Source organism: Salmo salar, chromosome ssa12 (genome assembly GCF_905237065.1).
Source record: "Salmo salar chromosome ssa12, Ssal_v3.1, whole genome shotgun sequence".
In the NCBI taxonomy this organism is placed as follows: domain Eukaryota; kingdom Metazoa; phylum Chordata; class Actinopteri; order Salmoniformes; family Salmonidae; genus Salmo; species Salmo salar.
This window is the reverse complement of record NC_059453.1, coordinates 487,501-504,343: the sequence shown is the minus strand read 5'-3', so window position 1 is coordinate 504,343 and position 16,843 is coordinate 487,501. Positions and strand designations below refer to the sequence as shown.

The 16,843-nt window shown below is 45.8% G+C and overlaps 1 protein-coding gene across 3 annotated transcripts in view; it reads left to right on the top strand.

Annotated features, from left to right (window-relative positions):
- Positions 1-734: 734 nt before the first annotated feature.
- Positions 735-16,843, top strand: part of LOC106591439 (transmembrane protein 8B) — a 31,339-nt gene continuing 15,230 nt past the window's right edge. For 2 of the 3 annotated variants that reach the window (XM_045690466.1, XM_045690468.1), the window contains exons 1-10: positions 735-931; positions 1,145-1,328; positions 2,149-2,353; positions 2,746-2,870; positions 6,864-7,129; positions 7,305-7,618; positions 7,950-8,043; positions 11,583-11,697; positions 13,990-14,123; positions 15,131-15,309. In XM_045690466.1, the coding sequence (XP_045546422.1) occupies positions 814-931; positions 1,145-1,328; positions 2,149-2,353; positions 2,746-2,870; positions 6,864-7,129; positions 7,305-7,618; positions 7,950-8,043; positions 11,583-11,697; positions 13,990-14,123; positions 15,131-15,309 (1,734 nt within the window). In that variant the 5' untranslated portion in view covers positions 735-813. Of the gene's footprint in view, positions 932-1,144; positions 1,329-2,148; positions 2,354-2,745; positions 2,871-6,863; positions 7,130-7,304; positions 7,619-7,814; positions 7,847-7,949; positions 8,044-11,582; positions 11,698-13,989; positions 14,124-15,130; positions 15,310-16,843 lie in introns of all 3 variants that reach the window. The other variant, XM_045690467.1, reaches the window with a different exon arrangement.

Below are 16,843 nucleotides of genomic sequence, written 5' to 3'. Positions count from 1 at the left end.
GCCGTGCTTGGTTCACTCCACACAAAGTTACGGTGACCAATAAAGTAAAGTAGATCTCCTTTCAGATGATCCATAGATTCTATCGGTGTAACAGCTTGATTTCTGAATATTTCCCTCATGTTACCAGTGAATGCAGTTTTTGTGAACTAGAAACTGAATCTATTGAACACTTATTCTGTCATTGTTTATATAGTGAAGTGTTCTGGACTGATGTAAAACTATATTTTGGCCTCAAATTGCATACAACCATTGAAAGTTCAAAGTTTGACATATTATTTTACGACACTGATTCCACAATTGAACGTATGTCATAAATCTCTTTATTTTATTAGGAAAATGTTTCATACACAAATCAACATTTATGAAGAAAAAGCCCCTTTTCTTAATTTTTTTTGTCTGATTTGGAAAACTATTTAGAGTCTTTAAAACGTATACAAAATAAAATGTCCAAAAAATGTATTCGCTATATGTCTGTATTTGATTTGATATAATGTGGAATAGTTTTATTTTATTTTTTTCTAATTTCTTTGGAATCCCTCTAGGCTGTTATGTTTATGTTTTGCATGTTACTGTTAATAAAAATAAAAAATAAATAATAATAATACAAATAAAATAAATAAAAATACGAATAAATAATAATATACAAAATAAATACAAATAAAATAAATAATAATATAAAAATAAAACAAATTAAAATAAAAATATAAAAAAACCTCCACTGGACTTCCGGGGTTCGCGCAGGGCTAAGTGGGGCTTGTTTACTTTAGAACCAGGAAATGCCGTCCGGGTCAACTCGGGAGCTGCTAGCCGGGTATGAGAAGAGATGGTTTGGAGGAAAATAAACGCGTTTTAGTGGAAAAAAACAACATGGACATTCACTTACTGACAAGTTTACTGGTATTGTCTTTCATAGCTACCGCTTTCGGCGAAGGTAAGTCATCGTAACGACAACATATCTCCGAGCTAGGTAGCTAGCATTGCTCTGTTAGCTAACGTTAGCTTAGCCAGTTGTGTTGTTAGGACGCTGGCGCCGGAGTGAATCAAAGTTTATTTGTCATGGACGGTGGTCTCAGAGCCGTGTAATTCTCGCGTCTCGGTGTCTGTGGGACTTTGATTTAAGCTTTTAATATGTGTGTCCCTCCAGGTGGGGACCTGACGTTAGTCCAGGAGTTGTCCTCCAAGCCGGCCCAGAAGTTGTCTAGATACGGTTGGTATGGCAACGTCAGGCTGACCGTGTTCCATGTCCCGGACGACACCGTCGCCGCCCGCTGGCTGTTCACTGTAACCAGGGGCAACGGTTTCAACTGTGGAACACACAACGTCTCCATGTAAGTCTAGTGACAGTAATGCTTCCTGTCTGTAGTATCTCATGTGGACTGGACTGTCAGGCTCTCTGAGACGCTCAGCGCTGTGTCAACATGGGAACTGGAGATGTGGCTAGAGACAGTAATGCTTCCTGTCTGTAGTATCTCATGTGGACTGGACTGTCAGGCTCTCTGACGCTCAGCGCTGTGTCAACATCTCTCTCTCTCTCTCTGTCTCTCTCTGTCTCTCTCTCTCCGTCTCTCTCTCTGTCTCTCTCTAGAGATGTGGCTAGAGACAGTAATATACAGTGAGGGGAAAAAAGTATTTGATCCCCTGCTGATTTGTACGTTTGCCCACTGACAAAGAAATGATCAGTCTATAATTTTAATAGTAGGTTTATTTGAACAGTGAGAGACAGAATAACAACAAAACAATCCAGAAAAACGCATCTCAAAAATGTTATAAATTGATTCTGCTCTCCCTCGCTCCCTCGCTCCATCCCCCACCCTCCCTCCCCCCTCCCTCCCCCCCTCACTCCCTCTCTCCCTCTCCCCCTCACTCCCTCTCTCCCTCTCCCTCCCTCCCTCCCTCCCTCCCTCCCTCCCTCCCTCCCTCCCTCCCTCCCTCCCTCCCTCCCTCGCTCCCTCCCTCCCCCCCTCTTTCGCTCCCTCCCTTCCCCCCTCCCCTCCCTCCCCTACTCCCTCCCTCCCTCCCCCGCTCCCTCGCTCCCCCTCTCCCTCTCCCTCCCCCCTCCCTCTCTGTCTCTCCCTCCCCCTCTCTCTCTCTCTCTCTCTCTCTCTCTGTCTCTCTCCCCCTCTCTCCATCTCTCCCTCCCTCCCTCAGGTATTTGCGTTGGGGGTCTCCTCCAGTCATCGACCCAGTAGGACGGGTGTTTCCTAACAACACTGTGACATCACCAGTCCTCTCACTCAACCTGTCCATGACATCATCGCAAAGCAACACAACCTTTAACCTGTCTAACCCCGCCCCCGGAGACTGGTACCTGGCGGCCCACCTGCCCCGAGACGATGGACGCATCGAACACAAGGTGAGGAGTTTGTGTGTAATGTTTGTGTGTGTGTTTATAATGTGTGTGTGTGTGTGTTTATAATGTGTGTGTGTTTATAATGTGTGTGTGTTTATAATGTGTGTAATGTGTGTATGTATATGTGTGTGTGTGTTTTATAATGTGTGTGTGTGTGTTTATAATATGTGTGTGTGTGTGTGTGTGTGTGTAGGGATTCCTGTCCTGCTCCTACTTCTTCCAGCCCCAGCTGTGTGTGTGTGTGTGTGTGTGTGTGTGTGTGTGTGTGTGTGTGTGTGTGTGTGTGTGTGTGTGTGTGTGTGTGTGTGTGTGTGTGTGTGTGTGTGTGTGTTTATAATGTGTGTGTATATTGTGTGTGTTTATAATGTGTGTGTATATTGTGTGTGTGTGTGTAGGGATTCCCGTCCTGCTCCTACTTCTTCCAGCCCCAGCTGTCAGTCAGGAGAGCAGTGGACACACCCATCCTCCAGGCCACGCCCCTAACCCAGACCGCCTCCCCCAACAGACCTGCACTACTCAGGTACCCTACCCCCTACCCCCTAACCTATAACCCCTAACCTTTAACCCCTAGCCCCTAACCCCTAATCTCTAACCCTTAAGCCCTGACCCCTATCCCCTAACCCCTATCCCCTAACCCCTATCCCCTAGCCCTGACCCCTAGCCCTGACCCCTAGCCCCTAACCCCTAGCCCTAACCCCTATCCTCTAACCCTAACCCCTAACCCCAAACAAAAAGTGTTTTGATTGGCTGTTGCTTTGCATATAGTTGTACAAAGTTGGAAAGTTTCGACCGGATGAAACCAAGAAGCAGATGGGTGCAGATGGGTGGATGTTTCCACAAAGCAACTAAGAAGCAGATGAGTTGCAGGGACGACAAAGCAACCAGGAAGCAGATGAGTTGCAGGGTGGATGTTTTCACAGAGCAAAACCAAGAAGCAGATGAGTTGCAGGGTGGATGTTTCCACAAAGCAACCAAGAAGCAGATGAGTTGCAGGGAGGTCAAAGCCACCAAGAAGCAGATGAGTTGCAGGGAGGACAAAGCGACCAAGAAGCAGATGAGTTGCAGGGTGGATGTTTTCACAAAGCAACCAGGAAGCAGATGAGTTGCAGGGTGGATGTTTTCTCAAAGCAAAACCAAGAAGCAGATGAGTTGCAGGGTGGATGTTTTCACAAAGCAACCAAAGAAGCAGATGAGTTGCAGGGTGGATGTTTTCACAAAGCAACCAGGATGCAGATGAGTTGCAGGGTGGATGTTTTCACTAAGCAACCAGGAAGCAGATGAGTTGCAGGGTGGATGTTTTCACAAAGCAACCAAGAAGCAGATGAGTTGCAGGGTGGATGTTTCCACAAAGCAAAACCAAGAAGCAGATGAGTTGCAGGGTGGATGTTTTCACAAAGCAAAACCAAGAAGCAGATGAGTTGCAGGGTGGATGTTTTCACCAAGAAGCAGATGAGTTGCAGAGTGGATGTTTCCACAGAGCAACCAAAGAAGCAACTCGGCTGCACGGACCTGAAGTTGTGTGAAAGTTGCTTGGTGTGACTCCGGCTTTAGAGAGCAACGAGGAAGAGATTTGATTTGAACAGTCAGGGCGTCCATGATAAAACAAAACCAGTCAGACCTGAAAGTCTGTCTACTGCGGCCTAACAACCCAGTCACACCTGAAAGTCTTTCTACTGCGGTCTAACATCCCAGCTAGCACATTCGGTTCCTTGGAAGTTGTGGGAACGTGTGTTTTTTTTGGTTTCTGACTGGTGAAACTGAATGTTTAAAAAAAAATAAAAAATGAAATGTAGGCATTCACTACTGTAAGTCGTTCTGGATAAAAATGACTAAAAATGTAAAATGTACATTTACTTTAGACTGGTCTAAAGAAACATGATATGAAGAAAATGTAGTCTATTTCAGAATAACAGAATAGCATCCTCTGAGTTGTCCTTATGTTAGATCCTGATGTGGCTGTGGACTACACTAGTTCATTTAGCAGGTCCTGATATGGCTGTGGGGCGACACTAGTTCATTTAGTAGGTCCTGATGTGGCTGTGGACTACACTAGTTCATTTAGCAGGTCCTGATGTGGCTGTGGGCTACACTAGTTAATTTAGCAGGTCCTGATGTGGCTGTGGGCTACACTAGTTAATTTAGCAGGTGCTGATGTGGCTGTGGGCGACACTAGTTCATTTAGCAGGTCCTGATGTGGCTGTGGGGCGACACTAGTTAATTTAGCAGGTCCTGATGTGGCTGTGGGGCTACAGTAGTTAATTTAGCAGGTCCTGATGTGGCTGTGGGCTACACTAGTTAATTTAGCAGGTCCTGATGTGGCTGTGGACTACACTAGTTCATTTAGCAGGTCTTGATGTGTTCGTGGGGCGACACTAGTTCATTTAGCAGGTCCTGATGTGGCTGTGGGTCTACACTAGTTAATTTAGCAGGTCCTGATGTGGCTGTGGGGCTACAGTAGTTAATTTAGCAGGTCCTGATGTGGCTGTGGGCTACACTAGTTAATTTAGCAGGTCCTGATGTGGCTGTGGACTACACTAGTTCATTTAGCAGGTCCTGATGTGGCTGTGGGGCGACACTAGTTCATTTAGCAGTTCCTGATGTGGCTGTGGGTCTACACTAGTTAATTTAGCAGGTCCTGATGTGGCTGTGGACTACACTAGTTCATTTAGCAGGTCCTGATGTGGCTGTGGGGCGACACTAGTTCATTTAGCAGGTCCTGATGTGGCTGTGGGGCTACACTAGTTCATTTAGCAGGTCCTGATGTGGCTGTGGGCTACACTAGTTAATTTAGCAGGTCCTGATGTGGCTGTGGGCTACACTAGTTAATTTAGCAGGTCCTGATGTGGCTGTGGGCTACACTTGTTCATTTAGCAGGTCCTGATGTGGCTGTGGGCTACACTAGTTCATTTAGCAGGTCCTGATGTGGCTGTGGGGCGACACTAGTTCATTTAGCAGGTCCTGATGTGGCTGTGGGCTACACTAGTTCATTTAGCAGGTCCTGATGTGGCTGTGGGGCGACACTAGTTAATTTAGCAGGTCCTGATGTGGCTGTGGGCTACACTAGTTCATTTAGCAGGTCCTGATGTGGCTGTGGGCTACACTAGTTCATTTACCAGACTAGATTTGGTTTTAATTCAGTGGCGTTATTTTACAGTAGGAAGTATTCAAGTGAACATAACAGATATTTTTCTCCGAACGATTTTGAGGTCGTGGCCACATGCGGCGATGCTGTGCTGAGCGGTTAACAAAGAAGCAGATATTTCTGGATGCTAAATGTATTATTAACGTAACTTTAGTTGTTCTAGAAACGTTGGGCTGTGTGTGTTTAGATGTTTAATACATTGTAAAAGCCTACTTGATGAGACTCTTAAGTTCTGCTTTGAACTCTCTTGACTTCTGCTTTTTGTTTTTTTTGCGCTGTACACACTACATCGTCACTCATTCACAATGTGACGAGCACTTTTATAATGCCTAGCGTTTCACGGCGGTATCCCCTTTGTGTGGCCCTAATGCACCCTAAACAAATCTGTGGCCTTCTCCGTGAGCGCTCCTCTCTCCGTCACATGGCCGTTGTGTCCTTCTCCGTGAGTGCTCCTCTCTCCGTCACGTGGCCGTTGTGTCCTTCTCCGTGAGTGCTCCTCTCTCCGTCACGTGGCCGTTGTGCCCTTCTCCGTGAGCGCTCCTCTCTCTGTCATGTGGCCGTTGTGCCCTTCTCCGTGAGCGCTCCTCTCTCCGTCACGTGGCCGTTGTGCCCTTCTACTATCTCCCATAGTACAGAAGGTGCCCTATTCTGGGTTAATCTACTATCCCCCACAGTACAGAAGGTACCCTGTTCTGGGTTAATCTACTATCCCCCATAGTACAGAAGGTGCCCTATTCTGGGTTAATCTGCTATCCCCCATAGTACAGAAGGTGCCCTATTCTGGGTTAATCTACTATCCCCCATAGTACAGAAGGTACCCTGTTCTGGGTTAATCTACTATCCCCCATAGTACAGAAGGTGCCCTATTCTGGGTTAATCTGCTATCTCCCATAGTACAGAAGGTATATATTTTAGTTTCTCCAGTAGCCACCCTTTGCCTTGATGACAGCTTTGCACACTCTTGGCATTCTCTCAACCAGCTTCACCTGGAATGCTTTTCCAACAGTCTTGAAGGAGTTCCCACATATGCTGAGCACTTGTTGTCTGTTTTTCCTTCACTCTGCGGTCCAACTCATCCCAAACCATCTCAATTGGGTTGAGGTTGGGTGATTTTGGAGGCCAGGTCATCTGATGCAGCACTCCATCACTCTCCTTCTTGGTCAAATAGCCATAAATCAAAAAAAAAATGGAACCAAAAATCTCAAATTTGGACTCATCACACCAATTACTAAGTTCTTGGCGTTGACAACTTAGATGGAACCCTGCTGAGGATGGTGGCTGAGTCTATAGTGGGTTCTGGTACTCCTTAAAGGTTGATTAATTAATATCTCTCTGTCTCTGTCTCTCTCTGTCTGTCTCTCTGTCTCTCAGAGTTTTTGTTCCAGAGTTCGTGTCGTCTCTCTCGGTGTCTGTGAGTGGCTGTACCTGGGGGGAGGGGCTTGTGAACGGAGACTGTTCATTGTCCCTCACGCTGGGCTCCTCCTCCCCCCAGGGGGGGCTTGTGAGGGTGAACTGTTCTCTGATTGGCTGCTCGGCCGTTCTCCTCGCTCCCCCATGGAATACGTGGATACGCGTCATCGTGGATAGTTACCATAGCAACCGAACCACAGCCTTCAGCGTCTCAGCCAACTACACAGGTACGCACACACTACACACACACACTCACTATACACACTACACACACACACACACCATATGTGAGGTGATGCGGTAAGTGGTTGTACCATGTGTCTGTGTGTGTGTATGTAATGTGTGTGTGTGTATGTATGTAATGTGTGTGTAATGTGTGTATGTAATGTGTGTGTGTGTCAGTGGGCTGTAAGCCTCAGAGCGTGGGTTTGTCTGGAGACGATTACCTTAACAGGCTCCGTGGCAACGGCGGCACTGCATCGTCACCAGGCAACAGTTCTGCGGTTGCAGGTCGTCGTAGCGACGCGTTGTCGTCGTCGGAGTGTGTGCGGCTCGTTCCGGTGCTCCGCGAAGAACTAGACGTTCTGTCGGTCCGGTTCTCTCCCGTTAACGGACCCAACGTAACGGTCACACACACACTCCCCACGTTCCTCACCTTCCCCCTCAACACACAGACGACTGGAGGGACCCTGAACCTGGACATTACACTCAACACTGTGGGTAACACACACACACACCATGTTCCTCACCTTCCCCCTCAACACACAGACAACTGGAGGGACCCTGAACCTGGACATTAGACTCAACACTGTGGGTAACACACACACACACACACACACACACACACACACACACACACACACACACACACCACGTTCCTCACCTTCCCCCTCAACACACAGACGACTGGAGGGACCCTGAACCTGGACATTACACTCAACACTGTGGGTAACACACACACACACACACACACCAACAAAATATATATTTTTTTTCTGTAAACTGATGTAACGTGTGTGTGTGTGTTTGTGTGTGTGTGTATTGTAGACTAATGCAACGTTAGGAAGCAGCAGGGTGATGGCCTGTCTCTCTTCCTGGGCTCCTGTCCTCACACTCAACTACTCCCATCCCTGTCACACAGGTAGGACACACACACACACACACACACACACACACACACACACACACACACACACACATATATAAACACGCACACATAAACACACACACACACACAAGTTTGGACACACCTACTCATTCAAGGGTTTTACTTTATATAGAATAATAGTAAAGACATCAAAACTATGAAATACCACATATGGAATCATGTAGTAACCAAAAAAGTGTTAAACAAATACAAATACATGTAATATTTTAGATTCTTCGAAGTTTTATTTAACCTTTATTTAACTGGGCAAGTCAGTTAAGAACAAATTCTTGTTTTCAATCACGGCCAAAACCGGACGACGCCGGGTCCATTGTGCACCGCCCTGTGGGACTCCCAATCACGGCCTAAACCGGCCAAACCGGGACGACGCCGGGCCCATTGTGCACCGCCCTGTGGGACTCCCAATCACGGCCTACACCGGCCAAACCGGGACGACGCTGGGGCCAATTGTGCACCGTCCTATGGGACTCCCAATCACGGCCGGTTGTGATACACTCCCTGATATTTCCCAGATTTACTTGTAGAGCTTGCTGTACCTGTTGCCTCTCTTTGCCTTGATGACAACTTTGCACACTCTTGGCATTCTCTCAAACAGCTTCATGAGGAATGCTTTTCCAACAGTCTTGAAGGAGTTCCCACATATGCTGAGCACTTGTTGGCTGCTTTTCATTCACTCTGCGGTCCAACTCATCCCAAAACATCTCAATTGGGTTGAGGTCAGGGGATTGAGGAAGCCAGGTCATCTGATGCAGCATTCCATCACTCTCCTCCTTGGTCAAATAGCCCTTACACATCTTGGAGGTGTGTTTTGGGTCATTGTCCTGTTGAAAAACAAATGACAGTCCCACTAAGCCCAAACCAGATGGGATGGCGTATCCCTGCAGAATGCTGTGGTAGCCATGCTGGTTAAGTTTGCCTTGAATTCTAAATAAATCACAGACAGTGTCACCAGCAAACCCCCCACACCATCACACCTCCTCCTCCATGCTTCACAGTGGGAACCACACATGCAGAGATCATCCGTTCACCTACTCTGCGTCTCACAAAGACACGGCGGTTGGAACCAAAAATCTCAAATTTGGACTCAACAGACCAAAGGACAGATTTCCACTGGTCTAATGTCCATTGCTTGTGTTTCTTGGCCCAAGCAAATCTCTTCTTCTCATTGGTGTCCTTTAGTAGTGGTTTCTTTGCAGCTTTTCGACAATGAAGGCCTGATTCACGCAGTCTCCTCTGAACAGTTGATGTTGAGATGTGTCTGTTACTTGAACTCTGTGAAGCATTTATTTGGGCTGCAAGTTCTGAGGCTGGTAACTCTAATGAACTTATCCTCTGCAGCAGAGGGAACTCTGGGTCTTCCTTTCCTGTGGCGGTCCTCATGAGAGCCAGTTTCATCATAGCGCTTGATGGTTTTTGCGACTGCATAAATGGCTATCTTCTGTATACCACCCCTTGTCACAACACAACTGATTGGTTCAAATGCATTAAGAAGGAAAGAAATTCCACAATTTAACTTTTAACAAGGCACACCTGTTAATTGAACTGCATTCCAGGTGAATACCTCATGAAGCTGGTTGAGAGAATGTCAAGAAAGTGCAAAGCTGTCACCAAGGCAGAAGGTGGCTACTTTGGAGAATCTCAAATACAAAATATTTTTAAAATTGTTTTACACTTTTTTGGTTACTGCATGATTCCATATGTGTTATTTCATAATGTTGATGTCTTCACTATTATTCTACAATGTAGAAAATAGTAAATATAAAGAAAAACCCTGGAATGAGTAGGTGACCAAACTTTTGACTGGTTCTATATATATATATATATATATATATATATACTGCTCAAAAAAATAAAGGGAACACTTAAACAACACATCCTAGATCTGAATGAAAGAAATAATCTTATTAAATACTTTTTTCTTTACATAGTTGAATGTGCTGACTACAAAATCACGCAAAAATAATCAATGGAAATCCAATTTATCAACCCATGGAGGTCTGGATTTGGAGTTACACTCAAAATTAAAGTGGAAAACCACACTACAGGCTGATCCAACTTTGATGTAATGTCCTTAAAACAAGTCAAAATGAGGCTCAGTAGTTTGTGTGGCCTCCACGTGCCTGTATGACCTCCCTACAACGCCTGGGCATGCTCCTGATGAGGTGGCGGATGGTCTCCTGAGGGATCTCCTCCCAGACCTGGACTAAAGCATCTGCCAACTCCTGGACACTCTGTGGTGCAACGTGGCGTTGGTGGATGGAGCGATACATGATGTCCCAGATGTGCTCAATTGGATTCAGGTCTGGGGAACGTGCGGGCCAGTCCATAGCATCAATGCCTTCCTCTTGCAGGAACTGCTGACACACTCCAGCCACATGAGGTCTAGCATTGTCTTGCATTAGGAGGAACCCAGGGCCAACCGCACCAGCATATGGTCTCACAAGGGGTCTGAGGATCTCATCTCGGTACCTAATGGCAGTAAGGCTACCTCTGGCGAGCACATGGAGGGCTGTGCGGCCCCCCAAAGAAATGCCACCCCACACCATGACTGACCCACCGCCAAACCGGTCATGCTGGAGGATGTTGCAGGCAGCAGAACGTTCTCCACGGCGTCTCCAGACTCTGTCACGTCTGTCACATGTGCTCAGTGTGAACCTGCTTTCATCTGTGAAGAGCACAGGGCGCCAGTGGCGAATTTGCCAATCTTGGTGTTCTCTGGCAAATGCCAAACGTCCTGCACGGTGTTGGGCTGTAAGCACAACCCCCACCTGTGGACGTCGGGCCCTCATACCACCCTCATGGAGTCTGTTTCTGACCGTTTGAGCAGACACATGCACATTTGTGGCCTGCTGGAGGTCATTTTGCAGGGCTCTGGCAGTGCTTCTCCTGCTCCTCCTTGCACAAAGGCGGAGGTAGCGGTCCTGCTGCTGGGTTGTTGCCCTCCTACAGCCTCCTCCACGTCTCCTGATGTACTGACCTGTCTCCTGGTAGCGCCTCCATGCACTGGACACTACGCTGACAGACACAGCAAACCTTCTTGCCACAGCTCGCATTGATGTGCCATCCTGGATGAGCTGCACTACCTGAGCCACTTGTGTGGGTTGTAGACTCCGTCTCATGCTACCACTAGAGTGAAAGCACCGCCAGCATTCAAAAGTGACCAAAACATCAGCCAGGAAGCATAGGAACTGAGAAGTGGTCTGTGGTCCCCACCTGCAGAACCACCCCCTTATAGGGGGTGTGTTGCTAATTGCCTATAATTTCCACCTGTTGTCTATTCCATTTGCACAACAGCATGTGAAATTTATTGTCAATCAGTGTTGCTTCCTAAGTGGACAGTTTGATTTCACAGAAGTGTGATTGACTTGGAGTTACATTGTGTTGTTTAAGTGTTCCCGTAATTTTTTTGAGCAGTGTATATATACATACACTGATAGTTTGACTGGTTCTATATATATACTGATAGTTTGACTGGTTCTATATATATATATATATATATATATATATTTCAGGGTTGTCCTCAGCGGTTGGGTTCAGTCTGAACGTCAGTGTTCCTGGGTCCATCGTCAGACTTCCCTTCCCTCAGGCTGCCACCTGGTACCTGACCTTACAACTCTTCTGCAACAGGTACCACCCACACCACTGCTGTATGTAATGTACCACCCGCACCACAGCTGTATGTAATGTACCATCCACACCACAGCTGTATGTAATGTACCACCCACACCACAGCTGTATGTAATGTACCACCCACACCACAGCTGTATGTAATGTACCATTCACAGCTGTATGTAATGTACCATTCACAGCTGTATGTAATGTACCATTCACAGCTGTATGTAATGTACCATTCACAGCTGTATGTAATGTACCGTTCACACCACAGCTGTATGTAATGTACCATCCACACCACAGCTGTATGTAATGTACCGTCCACACCACAGCTCTATGTAATGTACCATCACACCACAGCTGTATGTCATGTACCACCCACACCACAGCTGTATGTCATGTACCACCCACACCACAGCTGTATGTCATGTACCACCCGCACCACAGCTGTATGTCATGTACCACCCGCACCACAGCTGTATGTCATGTACCACCCGCACCACAGCTGTGTCGTGTCTTTGGGGGTACCATTAAACGGAAGATATGTTTATCAATTAGCTCCCTGTAATTATTATCACGCGATTAAACTGATTAATCGTTTAATTGTAATTAACTAGGAGGTCGGGGCACCAAGGAGAATATTCAGATTACAAAGCTATAATTTTCCTAATATAACTTTCCTGTACTATAATATTATATTCTATTATAGTATAGGTCGATTATCTTCTAAGTTTAAATGGTGGATTTACCTCTAGTCCAGTCTCATTCCAAAACATCATAAATTGTTGTATCTGCACGAACCCAGTCTTTACTAAAATCATCCATACATCAATTGTCTTAAAATCATTTATTTACTACACTAAGTAATTAACAGAAAAACATACAAACAGTAATTATCGTCAACAAAGGATTGGTATCGGAATGTGCCCTTGTGGGCTAAACAGGCTGGTCGGCCTGTTGAACAATGGGTCATAAATGGTCAGCTGAGAAGTTTACACAGAGTTCATTAACAATTGACAATTGAAGGCTCACTCATTCGGGAACAATTGCAATCAATATATATATTTACGCTCAGTGTGTCGTTCTGATTCTTGTTGGAGAGTAGTTCTGTTGGGGAGTTTTGTCCGCGTTCTCTCTCTCTCTCGGTTAGAATGGATCTTTCAGAGCGACATTCATTAATGTCGTCATCGAATGGTTGTTTCGTTGGTCTTCGCGTTCGATGATATAATTTACTTAGCTGCAGACTAATAATTAATATCAAAGACTTGTTCTTATTCTGTCGGTATCAATAGTCTAAAAGTTAACCACGTGGTATGGTTCACTTTCAGTAGAGTACTTGGATGGTCAAACCTCTGGCCATAGAGTGTAGGCCTGGTCTGGAGAAATGTAAATCAGGGAGTGTTTTATAGTGCCCATCGAACAGGCTGGTCAAATGACGCCTGGTCCTGTATATGTCCCTGGGGCGTGCCTATGACTGAGTTAGATTTGGTTACAGAAATACAATTCTATCACATTACATCAGTACATAGCATCTCAATGTCTTACAAAAGCTTTATCCTTATTAATACATTCCATACACCCATATGAGGCAAGTCTTAAACTGAGTCTATTATATAAACAGTTTTATGGTAATATGGCTATATTGTCTCTTCTGAGTATCACAAAATTGTACCAAAAGAGGCCAACGTCATGACAGCTGTATGTAATGTACCACCCGCACCACAGCTGTATGTAATGTACCACCCGCACCACAGCTGTATGTAATGTACCACCCGCACCACAGCTGTATGTAATGTACCACCCGCACCACAGCTGTATGTAATGTACCACCCACACCACAGCTGTATGTAATGTACCATCCACACCACAGCTGTATGTAATGTACCGTCCACACCGCAGCTGTATTTAATGTACCGTCCACACCGCAGCTGTATGTAATGTACCGTCCACACCGCAGCTGTATGTAATGTACCATCCACACCGCAGCTGTATGTAATGTACCGCCCACACCGCAGCTGTATGTAATGTACCGTCCACACCACAGCTGTATGTAATGTACCACCCACACCACAGCTGTATCAGTCTGTATCTAATGTCTCTCTACAGTAGTGACTGTGGTAATGTAACAGTGACACCACAGCTGTATCAGTCTGTATCTAATGTCTCTCTACAGTAGTGACTGTGGTAATGTAACAGTGACACCACAGCTGTATCAGTCTGTATCTAATGTCTCTCTACAGTAGTGACTGTGGTAATGTAACAGTGACACCACAGCTGTATCAGTCTGTATCTAATGTCTCTCTACAGTAGTGACTGTGGTAATGTAACAGTGACACCACAGCTGTACGTATCAGCCTGTATCGAGGACTGTGGGACGTTTGGAGAGTGTCGACTGTTGAGATCGTACAGCTATCTCTACGCTGCCTGTGTCTGCAAAGCCGGTAGGACACACACACACACACACACATTTCTCATAGATGTACACTATCAATCAAAAGTTTGGACACCTACTTATTTCAGGGTTTTTATTTTTACTATTTTCTACATTGTAGAATAATAGTGAAGATATCAAAACTATTAAATACCTCATATGGGATCATGTGGTAAATGGAAAAAGTGTCAAAACAAATCAAAATATATTTTATATTTGAGATTCTTCAAAGTAGCCACCCTTTGCCTTGATGACAGCTTTGCACACTCTTGGCATTCTCTCAACCAGCTTCACGAGGTAGTCACCTGGAATGCATTTCAATTAACAGGTGTGCCTTGTTAAAAGTTAATTTGTGGAATTTATTTCCTTCTTAATGCGTTTGAACCAATCAGTTGTGTTGTGACAAGGTAGGGGTGGTATAACAGAAGATAGCCCTATTTGGTAAAAGACCAAGTCCATATTATGGCAAGAACAACTCAAATAAGCAAAGAGAAATGACAGTCCATCATTACTTTAAGACATGAAGGTCAGTCAATCTGGAAAATTTCAAGGACTTTGAAAGAGACTTGCTTGGGCCAAGAAAGACTTGCTTGGGCCAATGGACATTAGACTGGTGGAAATCTGTCCTTTTGGTCTGATGAGTCCAAATTTGTTCCAACCGTCGTGTCTTTGTGAGACGCAGAGTAGGTGAACGGATGATCTCTGCATGTGTGGTTCCCACCGTGAAGCATGGAGGAGGAGGTGTTATGGTGCTTTGCTGGTGACACTGTCTGTGATATTGTATTATGTATGTGTGGTGGTGTACCTAATAAACTGGCCACTGACTGTATACATTGTGTAGTGTGGTGGTGTACCTAATAAACTGGCCACTGACTGTGTAGTGTGGTGGTGTACCTAATAAACTGGCCACTGACTATAGATTGTGTAGTGTGGTGGTGTACCTAATAAACTGGCTACTGACTGTATACATTGTGTAGTGTGGTGGTGTACCTAATAAACTGGCCTCTGTGTGTTCAGGTTGGAGTGGGTGGGGCTGTACCGATGACGTCACAGCCCAGTCGTACGGTCGTCAACTGACAGCGGTTCTACTGCTCACGCTCAGTAACCTCCTCTTCCTCCCGCCCATCGTCATCGCTGTCCGACGCCGTTACGTCACCGAGGCCTCCGTCTACCTCTTTACCATGTTCTTCTCTACTGTGAGTTATACAGACCGACCTGTTGTCTACCTCTCCGATCTCTTTTTTATATTGTCTTTATTGATCTCTCTATCTCATTTTCAGTTTCAATTTCAAAAGGTCTTTATTGGAAACGTATGTTTACATCGCCAAAGCAAGTGAAAATAGATTTAATGAAATAAACAATATAAAATGAACAGTAAAACATTACACTCACAAAAGTTCCAAAATAATAAAGACATTACAAATGTCATATTATGTCTATATACAGTGTTGTAACGATGTACAAATAGTTAAAGTACAAAAAGGGAAAATAAATAAAATAAATATGGGTTGTATTTACAATGGTGTTTTGTTCTTCACTGGTTGACCTTTTCTTGTGGCAACAGGTCACAAATCTGGCTGCTGTGATGTCACACTGTGATATTTCACCCAATAGGAAATATGTGTCTCTAATATGGTCCTACATTTGGCAGGAAGTTAGGAAGTGCAGCTCAGTTTCCACCTCATTTTGTGGGCAGTGTTGCACATAGCCTGTCTTCTCTTGAGAGCCAGGTCTGCCTACGGCGGCCTTTCTCAATAGCACGGCTATGCTCACTGAGTCTGTACATAGTCAAAGCATTTCCTTAAGTTTGGGTCAGTCACAGTGGTCAGGTATTCTGCCACTGTGTTCTCTCTGTTTAGGGCCAAATAGCAGTCTAGTTTGTTCTGATTTTTTTGTTAATTCTTTCCAATGTGTCAAGTAATTATCCTTTTGTTTTCTCATGTGTTGGTTGGGTCTAATTGTGTTGCTGTCCTGGGGCTCTGTGGGGTCTGTTTGTGTTGCTGTCCTGGGGCTCTGTGGGGTCTGTTTGTGTTGCTGTCCTGGGGCTCTGTGGGGTCTGTTTGTGTTGCTGTCCTGGGGCTCTGTGGGGTCTGTTTGTGTTGCTGTCCTGGGGCTCTGTGGGGTCTAATTGTGTTGCTGTCCTGGGGCTCTGTGGGGTCTGTTTGTGTTGCTGTCCTGGGGCTCTGTGGGGTCTAATTGTGTTGCTGTCCTGGGGGCTCTGTGGGGTCTGTTTGTGTTGCTGTCCTGGGGGCTCTGTGGGGTCTGTTTGTGTTGCTGTCCTGGGGGCTCTGTGGGGTCTGTTTGTGTTGCTGTCCTGGGGGCTCTGTGGGGTCTGTTTGTGTTGCTGTCCTGGGGGCTCTGTGGGGTCTGTTTGTGTTGCTGTCCTGGGGGCTCTGTGGGGTCTGTTTGTGTTGCTGTCCTGGGGGCTCTGTGGGGTCTGTTTGTGTTGCTGTCCTGGGGGCTCTGTGGGGTCTGTTTGTGTTGCTGTCCGGGGGCTCTGTGGGGTCTGTTTGTGTTGCTGTCCGGGGGCTCTGTGGGGTCTGTTTGTGTTGCTGTCCTGGGGCTCTGTGGGGTCTGTTTGTGTTTGTGAACAGAGCCCCAGGACCAGCTTGCTTAGGGGACTCTTCTCCAGGTTCATCGCTCTGTAGGTGATGGCTTTGTTATGGAAGGTTTGGGAATCACTTCCTTTTAGGTGGTTGTAGAATTTAACGGCTCTTTTCTGGATTTTGA